Here is a 22,815-nt window from a genome sequence, read left to right as displayed (position 1 = left end):
TAAGATACTGAAAACAAACTGCAATTGGATTCTGAGTTTTTATTTTATTAATTACACAGAAATACGTTATTACAGAGAATTTTCTAAGTTATTGCAGCTCATGTTATGAAGCAACAGTTTCTAATTACTCAATTTACCGTGTAGTTCCGCCTTAATCTGGAGAAATACAAAACAAGTTTAATTTATAATGAGAAATTGTAAGAAATTTCACAATAAACAGCATCTAAAATAAGTCAATAAGTTGTGTGTACAAGATGTAATTCCTGTTCTCTGAACATCGTAATCCTCACATCTTGTGAAGCAGAAAGCAAATCGGGACGAATCGGCTTTAAAAAGACAATCTGAGTGAGACCAGCTGGGCGGCGGCGGCGCACCTCGTTGTTTGCTTCTGTCTGGAGACGGTAGCGGTCAGAGTCCCTCCTTTCTGTCCCCCTGGTCATCCATCCACAGCCGCCTGCAGACAGGCTTTAGACTCTGGACTTCATTAATGGGAGAACTCGGAGAAACCTGACTACTCTTTTCCAAAAACAGAAACACCAAGCTGCACTTTTTAAAGCAGGTTCGACACGTTGTATATAGTGAAGCGGGATGTATAAACGTTTCAGAAAAATGAAAGAAAAACGGGCTTCAATTCTAAAAAACAACCTGAAGACCTATAAACACCGATTTACTTGTGGTGGGGGTGCTAATGGGCATGGTGCGGATGATACGGAGCTGGGAATATTGCGGACCTATGCTGGTCCTGGGACTTATCTCGAGGAGCGGGCTGATGATGGGAGAAGCTGAAATGATGGTGATAGTGGTGGGGGATCGTTTGAGTCTCCTCGGTGGGGTCGGCCCCTTCGTCAGGTGTCTGGATGGTCCCCTGAATCGATGGAGTCCTCGTGGAAATGGCCTGCGAAAGATAAACGAGTTGGTTTCATCGTGTTGCTAATTGGCGTCTTTAAATTTCTAATACAGACAACGAATGGACAACAAATAAACGGATAAATAGATTTAAGGCAAAGTGACGCCAACATCAGGTCGACAATCTGCTTACGACCTAAGTGATGATTGCCTCCATTTGATGTCTGGCAAACAAAAAAACAAAAACAACTACTAAAAAACATTTAAGATTATACAGAGGCCTTGTTAAAGAGCATTATGATAAATAATTCGTATATTCAATACAACGTCTGAAAACTACTCCGGCCCTTTGTACTTACTCAGATGCAACATTTTACAACCTAAAATGTGAAACATCTTTTCCTTTGTGTTTCTGGTCATAGACCATGAGAAAGTAGTGGATAATTGTGAAATGAAGAAAAAATAAGTTTAAAAAAAAAAAAAGAAAAGTAAATATAATGTATAAAAATCCTCAAAAATCTGCTGTGCATTTGTATTAAGTCTCTACATTTGATTGGAACAACAAGTGGAATTATTCCAACCAGCTTTCCACATCCAGAGTCTGATTTTTTTTTTCAAATTACCTCAATATCACCTAGATGAGAAAAACATATGCTGATAGAAAATATTTTTTTTCCAGTGGTATCAGAATAAAGCGGGAAAAGCACAAAAGAACTCTACGCTCTTTGGGTTTGTCTTTGCAAAGTAAAAGAAGTGAAACTGTGACATTTTATGTTGGTCTATCACACCAAACTCCAACAAAACAGATTGAAATTTGATGTAATGTAGCTGACTTTATTTTTATTTTTATTTATTTTTTTACCTCTACTACAATAGTGCTTAAATAAAAAACTGTACTTCATAAAGAACCATCCCGATCAATCAAGTGTGACAACTTGAACATCTGAGCCGTTCTTTTTCCCGCCCGTTTGCGTTCGCGCATGCGCCTCCCCCTCCAGCCGGGTCACTCACAGAGCAGTTACAGATGTCTCCCAGGTAGGTGGCTCTGATCGCGGCCTCCACGTACGGGTTTTGCAGGGAACTGTACGGCAGCACGACGTGGAAGGTGAGGAGGCCACACCTGAAGACGGGGAGGAGAAGAAAAATGGCATCCTTGGAGCGACTTCCCATTCAGCTCTCTGATCGGCGACGGAGGCGTGGCGGCCGGGTCCGCGTCTTCTTACCTGTCGTAGATCAGGAAGTCGTCTTTGTCGCCGTCCAGCACCTCCCACACGTCGGTCTGATTAGCCGCCTGCTGATACACTGGGACACCAGTGGGAGCTCTTTTCTTCAGCTCCCAGTACAGGGCTCTGGATGCGGCATCTTGCTCATTGACGATCACGAAGGACACGTCGGTTATGTTGCTGCGCCTCAGTTTGGTGCGCAGGCGTCTGATACTGCGGATATTCAGACGAGTGAAGAATTAGAGCTGAGATTGTGTATTTTTAACTATTTAAACTGGGGGTGCACGATATATCGCACTAACATCGGTATCGGCCGACATTCGTCATTTTGTATATTTCAAGAAATGAAAGGTCTGATAGTGCCACTTGGTGCCACTGTATCAACTTATTTTAATAAAAAGAACGTGGAAAAAAGTCTACTAATATACTGAGATGCAACTCTGTCAATATACGAGTGCCTATTTACCTCTGCATCGCATCATATTTATTCCTGCTTCATAAACAGAGTCAAATTAAAAGTTGGAATTTTCTAAGAATGTGAGAAACAAATAACAAAAAACCCAGACATACTTATTCTAATCGTTATGAAATATCCTTTCACCATCAGTTTTAATCAAAGAAGTGATCTGCGTCAAACTCTAGCAAAATATACAGAATTCATCTTAAAGTTTGATTCGGACATTTGTTACTTTTCTCACTCACCGGGACGCCTGAACGAGACAGAAGTGTCAGCTGGCCTTCAGCAGAGCCACCACCACCACATTTCCCAGCCGTTCCTGCGCCGGCGAGCGGCCCTTTATCTCCCAGCTCGGGGCGGGTTTGCAGATCCTGGAGGCATTTTTGTCGCCCTCCACCAAGAGAGTAGAGTGGGCGGCCCACAGCGCACCCAGCAGGGCTGCGCTCTGATACAGCACCAGCAGGGAGCGCATCGTCACCCTCTGTCTGCCTAAACTAGATACCCACAAAAAGACATCTATGAAATAATTTGGATAGTGCAAAAAAGAAAAAAAAAAGCGGTCTCTTCTTCTCTCACGTCAGAATGCTACAAATATGGCGGCTAGTGATGACTAGATTTTACAGGAAGGACGTGTTTTTTTTTAATGTAATGGTTTTCTGGTAAAAAAAAAAAAAAAATTGTATGTGAGCGATTTGTTACAATCTGTGTTAGTCTGACGGACGATGAACTACAGAACAAACTGAGTGTGGAAATGGGACAATCATGGCCCGTCATTTAATTAAAAAAATAAAAAAATAAAAATAAAAACGCCCAGTCTGGTCTCACAGAAATGAAATAATAAAAACCTCTTTGTTTCTGTCCACTTGAGTGAAGTTAATTGCAAAAATGAGAGCCAGTTTTCCCGAGTACACGGACAAAAGGATAAGGAATTTCAGAGCAACATGTTGACAGGGAAACACTGAGCTACAGGGACAGAGATGCTAAGGCGGGGATGCTCACAGCCGTAAAGTTTACCGTCTTTATGGCCACGTTTTCGCACATGACAGCATTTACTCCAGCAATTACCCAATACTTTTATTTATTTATTAAAATATATCCAAGTTTCTATTCGCTTTTTAATTTTTAAGTAGTAAAAGTGCTCACAGTCATGGCTCCACGTCGAAAAATTGAATTAACAGCAGCAGACGGAGTGAAACTACTAGCTTAATGATTTGGGGTCATACAAAAATCAATTAAAAAAAAGGAGGTAGTTTTGACCTTTCTTTGGTTTAAATTTATGTAAAACAGCAAACAAACAAGATAAAGCTTGAAACTAAAACATGTATATCTTATTTTTACTTCACAAGAATAGAGTTTTAGGAGCAAAGGGAAAGTCTTACCTCTATCCGCCGTGTTTGCTGCAACTCCAACTGGCACACGGCAAACCTCTGACGTTTAAAAGCTCGGCCTTTCACTCAACACTTCCCCCAATTTAAACAGAGACACTGGCTGTGCCAAAGGATTTGACACTCAAAGTGTGCACAAATAAGGTCATGTTGTGAAGAAGTACTCGGCATTTGTTAGCTGTGACTTTGCTGGAATTTAGACTTTTTATTATTATTATTATTATTATTATTATTATTATTTCCTGCTTATTTTTTAAAAACAAGATTCTTCTTTATATTTGAGAGCGATGAAGTGAAATTGTCTGCAGTAGTAACAGATCACGCATCACTTGCTGGTAAACGGTAAACATATACAAGACTTAATATGTCTGCAAACTTAGACAAAAGTCTTCAACTTAAGCATTATGTTTTGGTTTGGGTGACAGGATACACCCATAACTGAATGTATTTATTTTCAGCTTCCTTTTGAACTCTTGTGTTGTCTTTTCACTCCACAGTTTAAATGCCAAAATCACTCAAGTAAGAACAAATGCCAGCCATCAGTTATAGTGTAACCTGTGAATTTCTGTTACATTAGTCTTGTCAAACATGTTATTAAAACACACTGCTTTACTAACAAACCTGCAGAACAAATATCTAATCTTGCACGTGAAGGATTTGCTCAAAGTCCATATTGACTAAACCCAAGTGCGTCAATTAAGGGCTGTTAGACAGCTGACTAAAGTTTAGGTTCCTGTATAAAAGAATATAATGTAATGTTTACTTAAAACATGACAAGGACTAAGCTTTAAGAATATCTGCAAATACTATGTTGTTTGGAATTTGTATTTTCATTTACCTTTCACGTGCTGATTGTCATATGACTGTAGGAACAGTAAAAACACTTTAAAATGTTCAAAATGTTGATATACATTAACTTTAATTTCAATTCATTCCAAATATCTAAACCAAGGGGTGCCCAAGTCCAGTCCTTGAGAGTTGCCGTCCTGCAATGTTTATGCTGCGTTCCAGTTGTACTCGGAGATGGGAAATGCTGACTTCCCAGTCGAAAATAAAAAATCAACTGGAGCCCTCGCCGAAGTCGCCCAAAATGGCTATGCGTTTCAAAATAGCCGCTCCTCGCATCAACGGTAATAAGATGTGATGGAGACATATTTATTTTTATAGAAGTCTCAAGTGGGTCTAACGTCAATGTTACACGTAGCGCATGTAAATCTAATCTGAACAAATTAAAAGTGCTGTTTGCTTATGGAAAGCAGCTTAAAATTATGTTTGTAATGCAAACAATTTCTAAGGGCGTCGCTAGGTTGAAATTTTCTTTTCTTTTTAAAAAAAGAAAAAGAAAAACTAGAACGCCGTTATCTTGGGTTGGGTATCAAAAACCAGATACGAGTTCCAGTTTCTGAGGCGAATGGAACGCAACATTAAATGCGTTCCTACTCCGACACACCTGAATCAAATGAACTGCTCGCTACCAGGCCTCCGTAGAGCTGAATGACAGGTCCACACTCCATTCCAGTAGATGGCGGTAATGCACATTTAAACGTTGAATTAAAAAAAATTAAAAAAAGGAAGAATGGCCGCTAATGAGGGAACTAAGCTGTTTTATTGGACTTGACTTCGGCACCCCTGATCCAAACAACAACGAAAAAAGAGAAAATAAAATAAAGAAATAATAACAAAAAAAAGGCAACAAAGTATCCATAATCTGTTGATTTAGTGTACATATTTGAAAAGGATTGGGATGAGGTGAACACTGTTAATCCCAATCTGTTCTCTATAAATCAAGAATAATTCTATCATGAAATGTTAAATATAAAATCTGATTAATCAAGATAAAGCTAAGTGACAGAAACCAGCCAATGTCTACATTCTACACAGCGTTTTTAAGGATGTAAAGAGAGATCAGATGGATATATTAAATTTACTGACAGTAAACTGCATTAGGAAAAACTGGAGGATATTTCGATTTGTTAAACTGGATAAAACAAATCCAGTTTTTTTTTTAGAGTATAATCGACAAGTTCTCTAGAGAACTACAGTTGCTAAAATCCACAAAATATGCTGAAATATGCTGAATAGATCACCAAACTTTCTTTAAAGGTTGCTTCATTCATCTCACTTGTTCCTAATAAAAAGGTTCTTAAACCAAAATGTGCAGCATTTATCTGTTCGCATTACACTTAATTTTTTTCAATGTATAGAACAAGGTCAGTGAAAGACTCAGCTGTGTCACAATTGACATTAAAAACAAGCAGCGATTTCACAAAAGCTGTGCAAAGAGGTTTTTTTTTAACAAACGTCACTCACATTTACACATAAATGACGCATATGAATGAGCTACATTGTGCACATGCTCCTCACACATTCAGGCTACCATAACATGCCAGCATCACAGCAGGGAATCAGCAGAACAGGAATCAGGCTACATGTAAGCTGGTGCATCAAACATCACCTGAGTGGATATAAAATGTGGATACAGCCAGGTGACCTGAAGGCCAGTGCCGCAAAACTTTTCTAAATCACGGACAGTGTAATGTCTCAACTTGTCCCTCTACAACAGTTCAGAATCAGTCTAAGTAACTGGGATCAGGATAAAACTCCCATCAGTTCTTCCTCGTCATTGTCCCCGACCCCTTCTGTAGGGCTGTCGCATGTGGCCATAAGCCCCAGGCCGAGCTCTGCCAGCTCCTCGCAGCTCATGTCGGTCGTCACCATGATCTTTGTCTCCAGACGGTTGCACAGAGTCCTGTACGAGGGCAGAGGGTAGCCGATCTCCCTCAGGTACTCGTAGCCTTTGGTGCCGACGGCACAGCGGATCTTTCTGGCTTTCAGGATCGTCTCCGGCGACCAGACAGCGCGCCGCGAGCGCTTCGTGAGGGACAGCGCTCTGATCTGGTCCTCGTACAGAAAGTTCTGGAGTCCCTTCTCGATGCGGTCGAGCCGATACAGACGCTTCTTCATCTCTTCTGCCTGGACAAGAAGAAAAGGGCTCACTGGATTTATTCAGTCCTTCAACAACTCAATTCTGATTTTAGTCTTCAAATAAGATGTCTCCTACCTCTCTTTGTAGTCTTGCGGTGTGCTGCATCTCCTGCTCCAGTTTTTTCTTAAGGAGTTGACACTGCATGCAGGGGTTGTGGTCTTCAGATGTTCTTTCTCCGTCTTCCTCTTCAAGGCCAGACAAAGGATTGCGCCTGGCATAGCCATGATCGCCAAAATTTAGATCCTTTTCCACTAGAATCACAAGAAAACGTCCAAGTAGAAGAGCAGTGCCGTGATCTAACGCATTTGAAACGCAATTGAAGAGGTAGAGTGGTAGCCGAATGTCTTCTTAAGCAACTTAAAAAGCTTCTCCTTTAAGGCATATTCGTGAGGTTTTTGGTGTATTTTTGTGCCTCACTATGAAAAGAGCAATACAAATTTAACCACAACAGAACACTGGGGACACATTTCTTTTCTAATTATTTCAAAATAGGTCATGTGTCTTTTGGTACACGAAGTTGTACAAAACCTGTGCTTAATTTTTTTTTGGGTGCCTCAAGTTTCTGAACATAAAACTTACCAATAAATAAAAGTACAGTGAGTTCATCATATTTTTAATCTAATTTTTAATCTTATACCAAAGCACACGATTACAGTTAGTGTCAGTAGAGTTCGAAACACTCCACATTAGGACAAAAACAAAAGTTGTTTTTTTCCTGACCTACTTCCAAACAACTATTTGGCATGTAGAGGCAAAGTCTAATGGTTACTATGGAGACCCCACCCCCAGAATTGGCAAAGTTATCCAACAGTGAACTTTGTAGTTTATTTCTACCACCGTGACCATTCTGATCCCTGTGTTGTGAGAGTATTTACTATATACTATTATTATAGAACTACCCCACAGAATTTACATTAAATCATTTAAAGTATGATCTTAGTCAAAGGTCACAAACAATCTCAGGCTCCAATATCTCATCATGCTCCTTCACATTGCTAACCCATCCTCTGAAATGACCTCACAGAAATCTGCTATTGCTAACATTTGTTTTACTACGTTGACAATATGCTTTGCATTTTGCTTACCGTTGAGCATTTTTTTGTAAGTGACCTTAAGTGTCCTGGAGGATCTCTGTAAATAATAAAATGTATTTTTATAATAATGGATCTATTGTCAGCCTAGTGGTCAAGAAAAGACAAATCAGCTTGAATTAAAGAATTCTGAAGGTATGATAATTTTGAAGGAATCCTTATGATTGCCAGATCTAAAGACTGTGAGCGGTTTGTTTTTTTTTTTTTTTTTTTTCTGCTATATTATTCCATTTTCCAAGACAGGGACAATAATTCGTTTAGAAAAGTACCTGCTTCAGATTTTAGTGGCAGCAGGATATATGGAGAGGTGACTGCAGGGAAAGGAGGGTCTCCCACATTGAACAGAGTGGGAATAGCATTAGGCTTCAGCTTTTTTCCACCAGCTGGAGATCTGGCTATTTCTTCAAACTGGCTCTCCTCAAAGTGGTCCTTGCGAAAAGACATATCAGTAACAGTGTAAACATGCAAGTTATCAATGGTGGTGATCTAGTTAAATACGACAACGAAGTGCAGTAAAAGCACTGAATGGAAACAAATAAGCAGGGCTATCTACTAAATATGCAAAGACATTGTCCTGAATGTGTAATTTTAGAGGGACACAGAAAACTATTTTACCTGACAGAGTCTGGAGTGAGGAGTGGGCTCAAAGTCACGCCGGCAGTTCACAACCCATTTCTTCTTTCGCACAGGATCTTTGGGAAATCTGAACAGCTGCTTCCCTATGCTAGTTGAATTGGAGCAGTTTGGAGCGGAGCAGCCTCCCATTACACAAAGTGAAAAATAAACCAACCGACAACAAAACAAAACTTAGCAAAGAAATGACTTGGCTCAGCTGGGGTTTCTTTAAACCATGACTTTTGGCTGACAACTTTCACAACGTAAAAAGAAGGCAAGACAAATGTTAAGTCGTTGTAAGTTTACTGTTACCCGACAATATGTTAGCATAAAAATACCCTATTACAGTATAAAAACACTTTAATTGGGATAAAATATTAAGGAGTTTGTTTGAGCCAAAATGGCGCGCGGCCCTTCGGTGTTTGAGTGCAGTGACGTAATTTTGACGTTTGTCAACAAAAGTGCCTGACTGAAAAAAAAATGTGACTATAAAAAATCAACAAATAAAATGTGATTTTACATAACCAAAATCAGACTCTTTTTACATATGCATTTTACTCTAATATTACAGGCATTTTAGTTGAGAATCTGGTATTTTTACCTTCATTTCCAGTCATGCGAAATTTCAACCACCAACAACTGAGAAGCACGCTGAAATGTTTACGGCGAGGTTCATTGATGCTACCCTCTGTACTCGGAAATATGAAGCTAATGAACGTTATCTGAAACCTTATAACGGAGACGTTAAATTAGTAATTAGGTATATATAACATTTTTAATAGCTAAAAACGATTTATTAGGTAGTTTCTTGTGTTAATGGAACTTCCATGTAGCAGTTGTTAAGTTTAAGGGAAACGTTTTAGATACAAAGTTCAAAGCAAACATGTCATCTTCGATAGTAGTTCCTGTAATTGATGTCCATAGCAACAATTTCAAGGAGCTATGGCCAGCCATGGTGGTTGCAATTAAAACATCATCCTTCATTGCGCTTGACACGGTAAGTGCTGCGCGCGCGTGTGTGTGTGTGTGTGTCGCTCAGTTGGAAGAAAAACTGCCTCTGTTTTGCTACAGGAGCTGAGTGGTCTGGGAAACAGAAAGTCCCTGTTGGCTGAGTGAGTGTACTTTTTTAATTTGATCATCATAAAATAATAATAATCCCCTCAGATGTTAGTTTGTGATCAGAGTTGTTTCTCTGAGTCCTTTCTTATATGTTACAGATCAATAGAGGACAGATACAAAGCAATATGTCACGCTGCTCGATCTCGCTCCATCCTTTCTTTGGGAATTGCGTGTTACAAGAAGCTGGACCAAAAGGTATCACTTGTACCGGATATTATATATTACCAAGTAAATGCTTAAACTATGAACTATGTGTGTGCATTTCTTTTCCTGTTTTGTGATGCTAAAAAACAAACAGACGACAGGAAGTACTGCATAATTGTGACAACTTACAATCTAATAATAGGTCAGACATGCAATTGGTCATCGATTGGAATTTTATCCAGGATTCCAGACTCTATCCCCACAGAGGGATTCCAAAGGATGTTTCTATGTCCTGCATTTAGGGGCATCCGAATAAAGGGGGCTTATTACAAATGCAGGCCTCACTTTTACAGATTTTATCTGGAAAAGAAAAATCCGCTTCTCACTTTTATACACATTTTTGTCCATCAGTCACACAAATCCAAATAAATTAAATTGTTGTTTGTGGTTGCGTAGATACAAGACATGCAAAAAGGTCAGGCGTAAGATTAATTTAGCAAGGACGTTCGTTGACGTAAGAAGCGTTTTTCTCCGTCAGCCTCCAGACTCCTACCTGGTCCAGGTGTATAACCTCACCCTGCTGTGTTCAGAGGAGTACATCATAGAGCCGCAGTCGGTCCAGTTTCTGGTGCAGCATGGGTTTGACTTTAACAAGCAGTATGGCTGTGGGATCCCTTACTGCAAGGGCAACAATAAGGTGAGGACGCCTTGGTGTCTGTGTCGATGCTCCATCCGAACCGAACGGCCAGTTGGCTCTCCTCGGCTTCTCCTGCGATTACTTTGACTCCATTTTCCCTTAAGTGTTCTGTTGCACGTTTTCATGTCTTGCAAGGGAGGTTCAGACGAACGTGGGGTCCACATCCGAACTTTGTTCACTGAGCTGCTGCGAGCCAGGAAGGCCCTGGTGCTACACAACGGGCTCATCGACATGGCCTTCCTCTACCAGGTACAGAGAGCGCTGTTTTGTCTCGTTTAATCTCCAGAACCATGAGGCGGCGTATGGGAAAACAATGAGTCGAGATTAATTGGTTATTGAAATAATTGCCAAATAATTTAGTAATCAAATTATCATTGACTGGAGTGTATGAACTCAAAAAATGGCAGTTTACTGAAAGAACAACACATTCAGCACAGGAGTCGAGCCAAAACTGTACAAAAAATATACACATTTTGCATTTTAGATGACAAATCTGCTTTGTTTGTTAATATTTTGTACCCAGAACTCCTCAAGTAATCGTAGTTTTAGTTTCACCTGGTTCAAATTCAGTAAAATTCTCCTATTCAGCACCTTCTGTTGTCCAATTATTAATTGGTCAATTACAAAAAAAAAACAGTCAGAAGATTAGCAGTAACTGATGTGAAGTGAAGCAGATGAGGTTATTTCAATATTTATGTAGCTGCAGATACATTCTTTGCTACATTATTGCATATTAGGCAATACAATTTTATTTTCTTAATTTTCAGAAAATATGATTTTATTTGCATTTTTTAACATATTTTTAATATTGTATAAAATAAGCCTAAGTTGGTAAATGAATAATCAGCAGAATGTGCCTTTTTTATTTTTTTGTATCCACTTACTTGATTAATTGTCAGAATAATTAATTGCTAAAATAATTGGCTGCAGCTGCTGGTTTGTATCATCTCCAAATATTTTTGTCACTGTTAAAAGACAAACTATTGGTTTTACATGTATTCCATATTAATGAGACTAATTGTTTTCTTTCTGGTGGGATTTTTTTATTTTTATTTTTTGGAAGAGTTTTTATGCCCACCTCCCCGAGCGGCTAACCACCTTCACAGCTGACCTGTCTGAGATGTTTCCCGCTGGGATTTACGACACCAAATACGTGACTGAATTTGAGCTCCGGCTGACCGCCTCGTACCTGGAATACGCCTACAAGAAATGGTAAGCATACCAGGAGGGTTCGCGGTAACATGGCGGTCCTTTCATCGGCGACACTGTCTGCTTTTAAAGACGTACAGTAAAACAGTAGACCTGAGTGTTTGTTTTTCTTTTTCCACATATCGCCAGTAAGCTGGAAAACAGCCGCAGTGTCACTTCTGGCTCAGCTGGACCTCACGTCCACCTAGAATTTTGCCAGTACGCGGGCGACTTGTCCACCTACATAGACTACAGAGAATGTCCGGCCGTTACATCCACAGAGGGACAGACGGATGTCTGCCAGCGCTTTTCAGTAAGTTTCACTGAATTTCAGCAACCTTTTAAGTTGGAAGAATGTTCCAGTTTTACAAAAAATGTAGTAATCAATTATTTTTATTTTATTTTTTTTACATTTTATTGCTAAATTTTGTGTTTTATATTGAGGTTTTATATGATACTAGACGAAAAACATAATGTGTATCTGTGAAATGGAAGGAAGACATTATGTTTTTTTATTGTATAAATCTAAAAAGTGTGGCATGCATTTGCATTCACATACAAAACACTGCCTGTGTTAAAAAAAAACAACCAAAAAACAAGCAAGACCAGAAACTTGATGTTAAGACAAGATCCACCCATTCTTACTGAGTTTAAACCATTTCATAAGGGGTAATATTTTCACTAAAGTTTGCTAAACTGGAAAGAGATACTGTGAATCCCAGTAACAGAATGGAAATTGTGGTTGTAACATAAAGTGTGTAAAAGTTCAGGAGTGTATATACTTTTCCAAGTACAATAAAGTATTTGTTGTTTTCTACTTATTTTATTCATTAATGTTTTTGAAACATATTAGGGTTTTACATCAGATTTTATTTAGTAAAACAAGCTTTCAGTTACTACTAATGCAGATGTTGCATGACTTAATCTAAGTGTACATGTTTTACCTTTTAATTAAATGAACCAAACCTTTTTTTGCTTTTCTTTTCAGGCTTTTGGCTGGTGTCCAAACGGCACCAATTGCCCGTTGTCCCACGACACAGACCTGATCATCCTGCAGGATGAAAAATGTAAAAACGACAAAAGGAAAAGGCGGAAGAGACTGAGAGATAAAAAGGGGGCATCGGATACAGGCAAGGACTGCTCCGTCTCCGACGGCGCCCCAACGAATAAAATGGCAAACATGGAAGAGGATAAGGAAGAAGCAGCCGGTGACCAAAAGGAGGGGGACGAAAAATCATGCACCGATGGAAACTCTCACATGGACGACGGGCGGGATATGAAAAACGACGACGAAGAAGAAAACGGAGTCGGTGAAGACAAAACGAACCCCGGAGACTCTGCGGTGAGCGTCGGAGAAGGTACCGGCATCCGTTCTACGGAGTCCAACGCCGAGGCGAGGAAGAAGGCGGACGCGGGAACGCACCGGGCGGGCTTTGACGCCTACATGACGGGATACATCTTCGCCTACGCGTGCGCGCTCATCAAGAAGGAGGCGGAGCCTGGGCCGGAAGGAGCCGACGCCCAGTCAGAGGAGTCCTGGCTCCCCGTCTGCATCAATAAGATCTATCTCAGCGGCAAGGCAGCTCCCCTCAATGTGGTCAAAAGCACCTTCGCCAAGTCATCCAAGGCCCACGTTCAGAAGATGGAGATGGTGTGGGGGCAGAAGATGTAGCTCAGTTTCTCTATAATTTTCAATCTGTCATTTTATGTCACACAAGATGAGATTAATAATATTCTTTTTATCATTTTGGCAGCTGCTGGTTGGATTTGTGTGAAAATTTGAGGAACCATCTAAGACTGGCCGGTCCTAAAAGTCTTATCAAGCCCGGTCAATCATTGAATAAATTCATGTTAATGAAGAACATGATAAATGACATTGTTTTGTTATCAAAATTTCCTTTAAGCAGTTACAATTCTTACAATAGATCAAAAGGTTTGGATCAGCAGCCAGTGTTTTATTCTCCTCCTCTGTTCATCAAATTCAAAACATTGCCTTATTTATCAAATTAATTTTCTTAAATTGAAGCGCCAACCCATTTAATTATCTGACATGTCGCTGGAAATAAGTTGTTTTGTATCCATGGTTACCACAATGTAGATTTGTTACCTCTCATTTCTCTTGGTAATTAAAACCTTATGAACACTCTGAAATCTGTTATTGTGGTCTCAGTTTGTCCAAAAGAGTTATATAAATTGTCCAGAATAAAATAAAGAAAATATAAGGTGGCGTGTAATCTTACAAAGCAGTTTGTATCTATTTCAAAATGCAGAGCAGTGGATCTTCAGGTGCGTTTTCGACCGCCGTCCACCAGGGGGCGAGAAGCCAAAGACAGATCGCTGCTCATGCTATAAAACAAGGAAGAAGAGGTTTTCCTGTTGGTAGGAAGGGTTCTGTTGCAATACTGTCTGGTCAATGTTGTGAATGAACCTGTTTGTAGTGTCTTTTTTTTTCTTTCACAAAGAAAATACCTAATTTTGTCAAGGTTAGCCTGCTTTCATTTGCTTATAACGTCTAAATGAGAGAAAGTTAGCCCGCTGGAGAGCTTTTAGAAATGGCTGCCGACGATATTGACTACAATATTGTATTTCCGGATGCGGGCACATTAGGTGAGTAATTGTAGTCATAGTTACAGATGCACAGTCCTCCTTGTATGTAACCCATACGGTAGCTCCGTCCAGCAGAGCCGCTGTGTGTGTGGTACCGTTACTGCTGGTGCAGCTCGCTTCTGCTTGTGTTAAAGCACTGTGTGTGTGTGTGTGTGTGTGTGTGTGTGTGCGCGCGTGTGTGTATGTGCGTGTGCGCGCGTGCGTTTCGTACTGTTTTCAGAGAGACACTGGCAGGGGACAAAGGAGCCAGTTGTGATCCTGTTGGGCTGGGCTGGGTGCAAGGACAAACACCTCTCCAAATACAGCTCTATCTACAATGACAAGGTCAGGTCAACGAGATTAAAAAAGCCACTGCAGATTGTGGATTATTCCAGTCAAAATACTATAAGGAAGTGTAATTTTTTTCACTATCAATTGCACAATGACTGCAAAACAGCAACCGGATGATGGAAAATTGAGTTTCCATGGCAAATATAATAGTTACTTGCCAGTTAAAGTGTCGGTATGTAATTTGAACCCACACTGCAGAAGTTCACCTGGAAGCATTCTCTCTCTCTCTCTGACTGCAGAGCATTGAATTTTTATAACCTCTTTGTTTTGTTGACAAGATGGAGGCGATACTGATGCTGCGGACTTAAAATTTGATCACAATATTTGGGCGTACTATTGTGTTAACAATTCAAGTGACGATTAACAACTGTTTATTACTTGTTTTTTAGGTAACTGTATGGCTGTGACTGCATGACACAGCAAAAGCACCACAACCACAAATACTGCTCTTGACAAACAAACGCATTTGTTACGGAATTTATAGCAACAACAACAAATCCAAATTCTCATCACATATGAAATTTATCACGATAAATAAACAATGCGATAAATGCCCACCTCCTGGTACAGGCTGTACTGCAAGCACATGCATGATATAGCAAATTTCAAGTTATAAATGTTGAAACAGTTCTGCAAAAAAACAACAAAAAAAAAACTCAAATTAGAATTTAATAATTATTTCAGTAAAACACACCAAGCATATCATTTGGTGTTTCATAACCACATACCTGATAATTGGCCATTCCAGTCTTCTCTTGTCCTTTTCTCAGAGATCTTCCATGTGTCCAGGCATTGTTGGAATGAGTAATTCATAGAAACACATTTAAAGTAGAATTTGACAAGAAGGAGGAAAAAAAACACAATAAGTAGAATTTAGTCCACTAAAAAAAACTAAGAAGCTACCTTCTGTGATGTCACCAGAGGCATATGTGTATAGAAGCTTTTATCACAATATGTTGTGGTACTATTGCAATAATGATACAAATGATGCTAAGTATATGTTACTTTTTTGTAGGTATCTATGAACGTGACTGCACTGCACAATTACAAATACTGCTGCTGAAAAACATGCACATTTGTAATGCATTTCTTTAGAACACTAACCACATAAAGAAGTGTGGTTTGTGTCACTGAAATGCACACAAGAAGAATTTAATAAAATTTTCAAATTTGATACAACAATAAATCAAAAATCATATCATAATAAGAAATTTATCACGATAAATGATGAATGATACGATAAATTCCCACCCGTATCGGGGAGGATAGAATTTAACTTTATCAAATAATTTTACAGCAAAATTCTGACACTTAATGGGAAATTGTCCAGAATATATTGATTAGTAGGTGACAAACTATATCCAGAGTTTGCTCGGTTTGTTTTTACTGAAATATCTAGTGGCTTGTAGCTTCAAAACTGCTGCGACGTCACAGGAAATTGCCAACAGTCGGCTTTATTCCACTTTGGGTTTTTCCCTCAGGGATGCGTCACCATCCGCTACACCGCGCCGCTGAAGACCGTCTTCATCTCTGAGACGTTCGGCTACAAGGAGCTGAGCAGCACCGCGCTCAAGCTGCTGGAGATCCTCTACGACTACGAGGTGGAGAACAGCCCCGTCTTCTTCCACGTCTTCAGCAACGGCGGCTTCATGCTCTACCGGTACATCGTGGAGCTGCTGCACAGCGACCAGCAGTTCAGCTCGCTGCGCGTGCTCGGGGCGGTGGTGGACAGCGCGCCCGGCAGCGGAAACGTCCAAGGCGCCCTGCGCGCGCTCACCGCCACCCTGGGGCCCCAGATAAGCCCCGCTTTAAAGTACGTCCTCCTGGCGCTGTTCGCGGTGAGCGTTTTCCTCCTGCGGATCGTGCTGTACCCGGTGACGAAGTTCATCCACAAGAACCACTACGACGCCGTGCGAGAGCGCCCGCCCGCCTGGCCCCACTTCCTGCTGTACTCCAGAGCGGACCAGGTAATCAGGCACAGGGACATCGAGCTTTTCGCCGAGGCCGTGGCAAAGAAGGGCGTCCCTGTGCATAGCTGCGACTTCGCCTCCAGTGCCCACGTCTGTCACTTCCGCGATTTTCCCGAGCAGTACACTCGCAAGTGTCGTGACTTCCTGGTGGCTTGCATGAAGGACTCTGAAGGACCTGAAGCGAAAAAGAGACAATACGTTCAGAGTCAGTGAAGGTTTGCTCTCTCCAGAGTTTAAAGATAATATCACTACCATGCCTTTTTTTTTTTTTTTTTTTTTTTTTTGGTGTGGTTGGAAAATTCCAAGAAACTGTAAAGCTTTCTTCTCATGACTTCTGCTACATTTAATTTTAATGTCCCAGGGCGCACTGCAAGCGTAAGTTCCACTTGTCTAAATTAGTTTATTTTTTTTAAATAAACTAATTCACACTAGTTGAAATATGCCAGTATGACATTCCCACGGTAGGATAACCGTAGAAATATCACAGTATTTACCCACACACACACAAAAACATGCATAACATTTTGCAATTGTTTTTGCTTGAAATGTTATAGAAAATGTATTTGTTATAGATTCAAAAAATGAAATTTATAACTGGGTTGGCGTATCGGATTTTATGATATTTGGTGCCATTTGTTGCGATACTGATAAAAATTCCGACAAAAACTAAAACTAAAAGTCAGTCGCTGGTTTTGAAGACACTTCTGTTGCACACAGTTAATACTGTTCTAAATACAACACATTATAACGTAAGCCACTTTAGCTGTAGTAAGCATGGCAACTGTTTGGCTAATCACCACGCGATAATTGTAGTCAAACATATTTTCAAATGCACATTTATGGATGCTTTACTGGAACCAACAGTGAAAGTTGGATTTTTCCCACCATTTCACAGAGGGATCTATTTCAGCCATTTGTTTCTGCTAGTTTAGATGACTGGCACAAAGCTAATGAAAGGACTTTGGCCCCACCACACTTTTTTTCTTCCACTCGATTTTCCATTAGCAGGCAGCTTCTTTAACAATGGCTTTTTGCGGCTTGACCCACTTTTGGATGGAGTCAGTAACCTAATCCTGTCAAGTCGTCACTCATAAATAGCATTTCAGTATTTTTCTCTCATTGGTCGTGAAATGTGAACATTTTCTGAAAGACTTAAGTTTTGGATTATAAAAGCTGTTGAGAATTGTCATCAAAATGATCACTTGAGACATATCCTTCTGTGTAGAAATGAATCTATATAATTAATGAGATTCATTTTCTTATTCAATGACTGAAAATCCCTTTCTAGCGATAATTTAAATTACTGAGATGCACTTGTTCTGTTAAGTTTTGTACCACATAAACACACTTTTTTTTCAGATTAGTTGCCAGAAGCATTGAGATGCACTGGAAAAAAAAAACTAAAGTCTTCTAGGCTAATTTATTGCTGTGAAATGTGATGCACTGTACATTAGTAGTTGCCGGTCAGTCTGACACAGATCTGACTGCCTGTTCTGTTTTGTCTATTTATGAAATGTAATTTATGATTTCTCACTAAAATAAGGGTGCTTTATAAAGAAGGTGTCGTGTATCTTAAGTGATTCATGTGATTTTGTCCTTTAGACTTGTCACTGCCTTACAGGATTTGTGTCCAAATCAAGTGAATTCGACCTAATGTGCGATACAAACAAATTTAGTCCAAGGACGAAGCCTAGTGACGATGAATGTATGTGTGAAGCACAACCGATATGTTCACTTTTTAACTGATGTGCCTTCAATAAACCAGAATGCTCACAGTGGAATGTCTCCTACCTTTTTTCATAATATTCTTATTTTATGTCTTCTGTAGTTCGCACCTATCAAATTGTGAATGTTTTGTTTACAGAAACTCTGAACATGAACAAAATATGCATTTAAAACCTACCTATCTATAAAATAAAACCTAGGTTATTGAGTCAGTTTAACAACATTGTAAAATCCGAACACAAGTTTGAATTCATTCAAAGTAAAGCTACAGATCAGATCCCGAGAAGGCTCTCCCGTTGGTTGAAGATATTTGTCCCTTTGTATATGGCTCCCTCTGGTGGACATGTGTCAAAATTTCTATTTTAAAATCCCTATAAGTGTTTATTCTTTCGTCTCACTCTACCTGGCAATGTAAACTAAATGAGTCAGTTTTTTTTTCCATCTAAAAATATATCTGATCATGACGAGTTCATGGCAAGCTTTGTTTGTGTTCCAGACTTGTCTCTTTTCTTCTATTGCCGAACAGAAAGCGCATCACTTGAATCCAGCCACTTCACCCTGCTCTGCTTTCATGAGACACTGAGGACTGTTTGAGGTGTGTGTGTGTGTGTGTGTCTGAAACAACCCAGTGGCGATGGCTGCTGAATGTTTGTGTCTGTCAGATTTGACATTTGGAGGAGCTAGCAGGTTGGCATTTGCCTCCGCTCCAGGTCTGGTACTGGTACTTCATGTATCATGAGGAGCAGCTCGGAGGAGCGAAAGAAGAGAGAGGAAAGTTTATATATCGGCACAGACCGATGAACATCGCTTTCTGAACTGCACGTTGGAAGAGCTGCAGTCCTTTGGTGATGTATGTATGAGGCCTCAAATACCTTACAAGCACTAAGTCATCATAACTACACAAGAAGGTGTCATTTCTTATCCTAACGTTTAGCAATATAACACATTTTTTCAAGTGGTAGTGCATGGATATAAACCACAGTTCTCACTGTACGACGTCACACTGGGTGGAGGCGTAAAGGATTGATTCGCAATGTTTTTCCAGCAGTTTGGGCTAAATGATATACGGTTTGATTTGGTTGATGTAGCCGGATGCAACCAGCAGGGGGAGTTTACCGCTAGCGCTATCCCATAACGAGGACCACCGGAGCTTCCTCTTCACGTGTCTGACTCGTTTATTGAAGTATTCCCCTTCTTCAGGTATGAGTTTATTCATAAACACACCTGTACGGTTGTAAGCCAGTTTCTTAACTGTTGGAAGGCTTGTGAGCATGTTTCTGACTATATTTACACACTCCATTGTTAGCTTTGTTGATAGCTACCATGTTGTTCCCTGCTTGGGATCGTTGTTGTGTTTGCAAGCTAACTCGGATAATAAGACACGCTGGAGCAGAAGGAACCTGTCTGAATCAGCTTCAGGGCTTTTACAAAGTCATGTCAAATTTCACCACTTTGGGAGTGAAATTAAACATGCACACACCAATTTGCGTATCCCACCAAAAAAATAACCTTTAGATACGCCACAAATTTGCTCTCTAAAATACAAACGTTGTTATTGTAAATTACAGCTTTGAGGGAGCAGTTTTTAACTGCCAAATATAACAAATTTGACTGAAACTTATGCACATGTACCTTTCTTGAAACTACTTTTTTGTTTAGCTAATTGCAGTAAATAAATAAAAACAAAAAGATTTTGCATCCGTCATGGGGTTCGTCCACACCTTTTTCAGCACTCAAAGACGTAGATCCACCTGAGGAGGGCAGCATTGGCTCACAGTTTCCACAGTTCAGGTTCTAGGCAAGGCCTCAGCTGTCACATCAGGACGATTAAAGCCGTGTTCAGACATTATTTATGTCTCTTTAGGGACAGAAAAATGTGAAATCTACCTTTATGAACATTTGGACTGCTTTACAATATTAGAAAGTGCCAGTGCTTTACTGGTTGCCATCAAGACGTTTGCTATTATATCCATCTTTCCTATCTTCAAGGTATTCCTATTGTGCAACCATTTTGACTTTACAAGGATTAAAGGCAAAAAAAGAGGAAAAAAAAAAAACCCTTGTCGCCATTTCAAATTAAAACAAAGTATTTTTAGGTGCAGGCTGCAGGGAAGATGAGGGAGAACAAAGAATACATCGGTTTGTGCGGTCGAGATCGTCATACGCCTCCCTCTCCCCTTTAGAAACCCACTGAAAGAAGAAATTACACCATGGAAGTTAATGAAGTCTCACAAGTTGATGAGGGGAAAATTGTGGCGAAGAGGGGTCAGCGCTTTCTCTTTAGCCTTTCCCTCTTCTGCGGAAAATGGCTGCGGTCAAGATCCATACTTTTAGAGGACGCCCGGCTCTCCGGCGCAGAGACGGAGTGAGAGGGATGAGGGGGAGAGCACCAAGATTAATGGCATTAAGTGGTAGCACTTGGCAATGTGGTAACATATCGTCTGTGTTCTCAATTTGGGGCTGATAGTTTCATAGACCTTGGCTGTGCACGGCGACTTTTAGCTGTGATTTAGTGGATTCGAATAATCCGCGCGGCTTTTCATCATCACAAGACCCGCGAACCTCCACAAAGACGAGTCCTATCAGGGGCCGCATTTATCAGAAAATATGATCAACATCTTTCAAACGGTTAAATCTTCCGTCGCTGCACTTCTTTATGGTTATCGTGCCGCTGAGCAAAAACTGAACTTTGTCCCGGAATTTCATTTATTCCCCTCTACAATTTTCCCTTTAGGCTAATGTCACTGCAAATTGAAGTGAAATGTTTTTTTTGGTATGTACAGGTTGACATTTTTGGAGTCTACCATGTAAATCCCGTTTCTAGATCATTGAAAAGGGATGTGCATTTTATCTGACGGGAACATGCATAGAGGTAGACGTGCACTCAGAGATATGATCTAGCGGATAATCTCCGCGCCTGCCTCTCTGGTGATTTGGACTGGTTCCGTATAATGCTTGACATTTTGATTTTACGTCTGACACTCTGTGATTTATGCGAACAAAGTACATGTGATGCAGTCTCCTCTCTTTACAATCTGGTTTCCTGTAAAAATAGGAAGCCATTTTGTTGGCATCCCTGGTAGAGATGCAGGAAAAAACTTTTTTTTTTTTTTTTTTTCTCCCCCTCACAAATCTTTAAAACAAACATAACTTATGCATTTGAGTTTTAAGCACTAGCCTGGGTGAGTTCCCATATTCATCAGGTCACCACACAGTAATAATCTCCAAAGCTCACCATTGGACAAGTGCAACAAAAAGTTGTCTGTTAGCATCAGTCTTTATATTTTCTCCTATATTGACCATATGGGCAGTTGCCCAGGGCAGCATTAGGAAGGAGGCTGCATGAGCAGAAGATTAAAATAAATTCTTGGTCAATTAGCTCTTGACCAAGTTTTCTATCCCTTTATGTCTCTACAGACAACAGAGACAGTGTTGTGTTGAGTCGACTGCCCCCGCTAGCAGAATGCAAAGACTAGGTTATGTGCTTCATACAGAACTGCGCTGCATTTTATACCAATCCATAATCTCAAATGTTTTCCTACAATTTGATTGGTTGTGGGTTAATTCAGTAGTTATAGCTGGCTGGACAGCAGCAGTTATAGCTGCTGTTACCAAACAGCATGGGACCTTGCTGTTTGGTAAAAAGGCTTACCAGTCCAACCTTCAAAATCAGCAAAGCTGCAACAAAGCAAAGGATAGATATGTCTAAATGCACTTCTCTGATCTTGTTTTCGCTTATAAAGTTCCTGCCAGGAACCTCGGAGTTTATGATGCTTTGAACTGTGAGTTATCACGACATTTAAGCAAAAATACGGAGGCCTTACCATGAAATTGTGAATAGTTCACCATTGGATCAGCAGGAAATCAACACAAAATACCTCACCCGAACAACAATCAACCTTCTTCAATCACATTAGTCCCTATACTCTATATAATATATGGAATGAGATGAAGAGAGAGCAAAAAGGTGGACGATCTAGAGATATTATCAAAAGAGTTTTGTCAGAGATCTCTCTTCAACCTTACGAAATGTCTTAGAAGAAGCCTAAGACATGTCCTGTTTCTATGTTGTGTCTTCTTTGTGGGAGTTTGCAAAGAAAGTAAAATGTCAGCATTGGAAGAGAATAAAGCAACCTTTTTACTTTTTTCTAAACTCTTTAATGGTTATGCTACTGCAATGAAAGATTAATTCATTTTAAGGCTTTTTACAAGGCTGCTTGAACTACATGATCGTGCGATATTAAAACGCCACAACACTTCTTATACCTTGCAGGGGTGTTTTTAGATTAAATCTGTAAACAACATTAAAAAAAATGTTTTTCGAAGTGAAAAAAAGTATTCCCCCCCCACCACCCACAATATACAGACTACTCAAACCTGCACTGGAATATTCTACATTTATAAGTTCTTTTGTAAACAAAAAAAAAAAAAA

General features: G+C 40.0%; 4 protein-coding genes and 1 long non-coding RNA gene across 6 annotated transcripts in view; 3 read left to right on the top strand and 2 right to left on the bottom strand.

Annotated features, from left to right (window-relative positions):
• Positions 1 to 24: 24 nt before the first annotated feature.
• selenop2 (selenoprotein P2) lies at positions 25 to 3,993 on the bottom strand. Its single transcript, XM_015058638.1, has 5 exons — positions 3,906 to 3,993; positions 2,772 to 3,020; positions 2,070 to 2,282; positions 1,858 to 1,966; positions 25 to 895 (listed from the first exon to the last, which is right to left on the bottom strand). Exons 2-5 carry the CDS (start codon positions 2,996 to 2,998, stop codon positions 686 to 688), a joined length of 759 nt encoding a protein of 252 aa, XP_014914124.1. The 5' UTR covers positions 2,999 to 3,020; positions 3,906 to 3,993; the 3' UTR covers positions 25 to 685.
• A 1,505-nt stretch (positions 3,994 to 5,498) lies between these two features.
• On the bottom strand, positions 5,499 to 9,281 carry LOC106963614 (THAP domain-containing protein 1). 2 transcript variants are annotated; one of them, XM_015058631.1, is made up of 5 exons: positions 9,205 to 9,281; positions 8,604 to 8,746; positions 8,258 to 8,417; positions 6,973 to 7,148; positions 5,499 to 6,884 (listed from the first exon to the last, which is right to left on the bottom strand). In XM_015058631.1, exons 1-5 carry the CDS (start codon positions 9,218 to 9,220, stop codon positions 6,501 to 6,503), a joined length of 879 nt encoding a protein of 292 aa, XP_014914117.1. In that variant the 5' UTR covers positions 9,221 to 9,281; the 3' UTR covers positions 5,499 to 6,500. The 2 variants fall into 2 exon arrangements, with proteins under 2 accessions (XP_014914117.1, XP_014914119.1); XM_015058633.1 differs by lacking the exon at positions 9,205 to 9,281 and having other exon boundaries at positions 8,604 to 9,039.
• A 179-nt stretch (positions 9,282 to 9,460) lies between these two features.
• toe1 (target of EGR1, exonuclease) lies at positions 9,461 to 13,902 on the top strand. Its single transcript, XM_015058630.1, has 8 exons — positions 9,461 to 9,600; positions 9,675 to 9,715; positions 9,821 to 9,917; positions 10,405 to 10,563; positions 10,699 to 10,812; positions 11,627 to 11,775; positions 11,902 to 12,064; positions 12,740 to 13,902. Exons 1-8 carry the CDS (start codon positions 9,487 to 9,489, stop codon positions 13,421 to 13,423), a joined length of 1,521 nt encoding a protein of 506 aa, XP_014914116.1. The 5' UTR covers positions 9,461 to 9,486; the 3' UTR covers positions 13,424 to 13,902.
• A 116-nt stretch (positions 13,903 to 14,018) lies between these two features.
• On the top strand, positions 14,019 to 18,431 carry tmem53 (transmembrane protein 53). Its single transcript, XM_015058634.1, has 4 exons — positions 14,019 to 14,130; positions 14,235 to 14,358; positions 14,579 to 14,682; positions 16,170 to 18,431. The coding sequence occupies exons 2-4, from the start codon at positions 14,304 to 14,306 to the stop codon at positions 16,869 to 16,871; spliced, it is 861 nt and encodes a 286-aa protein (XP_014914120.1). The 5' UTR covers positions 14,019 to 14,130; positions 14,235 to 14,303; the 3' UTR covers positions 16,872 to 18,431.
• Positions 18,432 to 19,493: 1,062 nt separating this feature from the next.
• The window catches only part of LOC106963618 (uncharacterized), an 8,717-nt gene continuing 5,395 nt past the window's right edge, over positions 19,494 to 22,815 (top strand). Inside the window, exon 1 of the long non-coding RNA XR_001428221.1 lies at positions 19,494 to 19,583. This is a non-coding gene — a long non-coding RNA (uncharacterized LOC106963618). The remainder of the gene's footprint in view (positions 19,584 to 22,815) is intronic.

This window comes from Poecilia latipinna, unplaced genomic scaffold, assembly GCF_001443285.1.
Source record: "Poecilia latipinna isolate Pla-1442-1.1 unplaced genomic scaffold, P_latipinna-1.0 Scaffold1557, whole genome shotgun sequence".
Lineage (NCBI taxonomy): Eukaryota > Metazoa > Chordata > Actinopteri > Cyprinodontiformes > Poeciliidae > Poecilia > Poecilia latipinna.
Note: the sequence above shows the minus strand (reverse complement) of the source record. Positions and strands in the feature narration are given on the sequence as shown.

Excerpts from the sequence above, each read along its gene's own strand:
- tmem53 (XM_015058634.1), top strand. The coding sequence starts at position 14,304 with ATGGCTGCCGACGATATTGACTACAATATTGTATTTCCGGATGCGGGC. Across the intron at positions 14,359-14,578 it reads TCCGGATGCGGGCACATTAG|AGAGACACTGGCAGGGGACA; the intron begins GTGAGTAATTGT and ends TACTGTTTTCAG. Across the intron at positions 14,683-16,169 it reads GCTCTATCTACAATGACAAG|GGATGCGTCACCATCCGCTA; the intron begins GTCAGGTCAACG and ends TTTTTCCCTCAG.
- toe1 (XM_015058630.1), top strand. The coding sequence starts at position 9,487 with ATGTCATCTTCGATAGTAGTTCCTGTAATTGATGTCCATAGCAACAAT. Across the intron at positions 10,564-10,698 it reads ACTGCAAGGGCAACAATAAG|GGAGGTTCAGACGAACGTGG; the intron begins GTGAGGACGCCT and ends ATGTCTTGCAAG. Across the intron at positions 12,065-12,739 it reads ATGTCTGCCAGCGCTTTTCA|GCTTTTGGCTGGTGTCCAAA; the intron begins GTAAGTTTCACT and ends TTTTCTTTTCAG.
- LOC106963614 (XM_015058631.1), bottom strand. Across the intron at positions 8,418-8,603 it reads CTCACTCCAGACTCTGTCAG|GACCACTTTGAGGAGAGCCA; the intron begins GTAAAATAGTTT and ends TCTTTTCGCAAG. Across the intron at positions 7,149-8,257 it reads GCCACTAAAATCTGAAGCAG|TGGAAAAGGATCTAAATTTT; the intron begins GTACTTTTCTAA and ends TTGTGATTCTAG.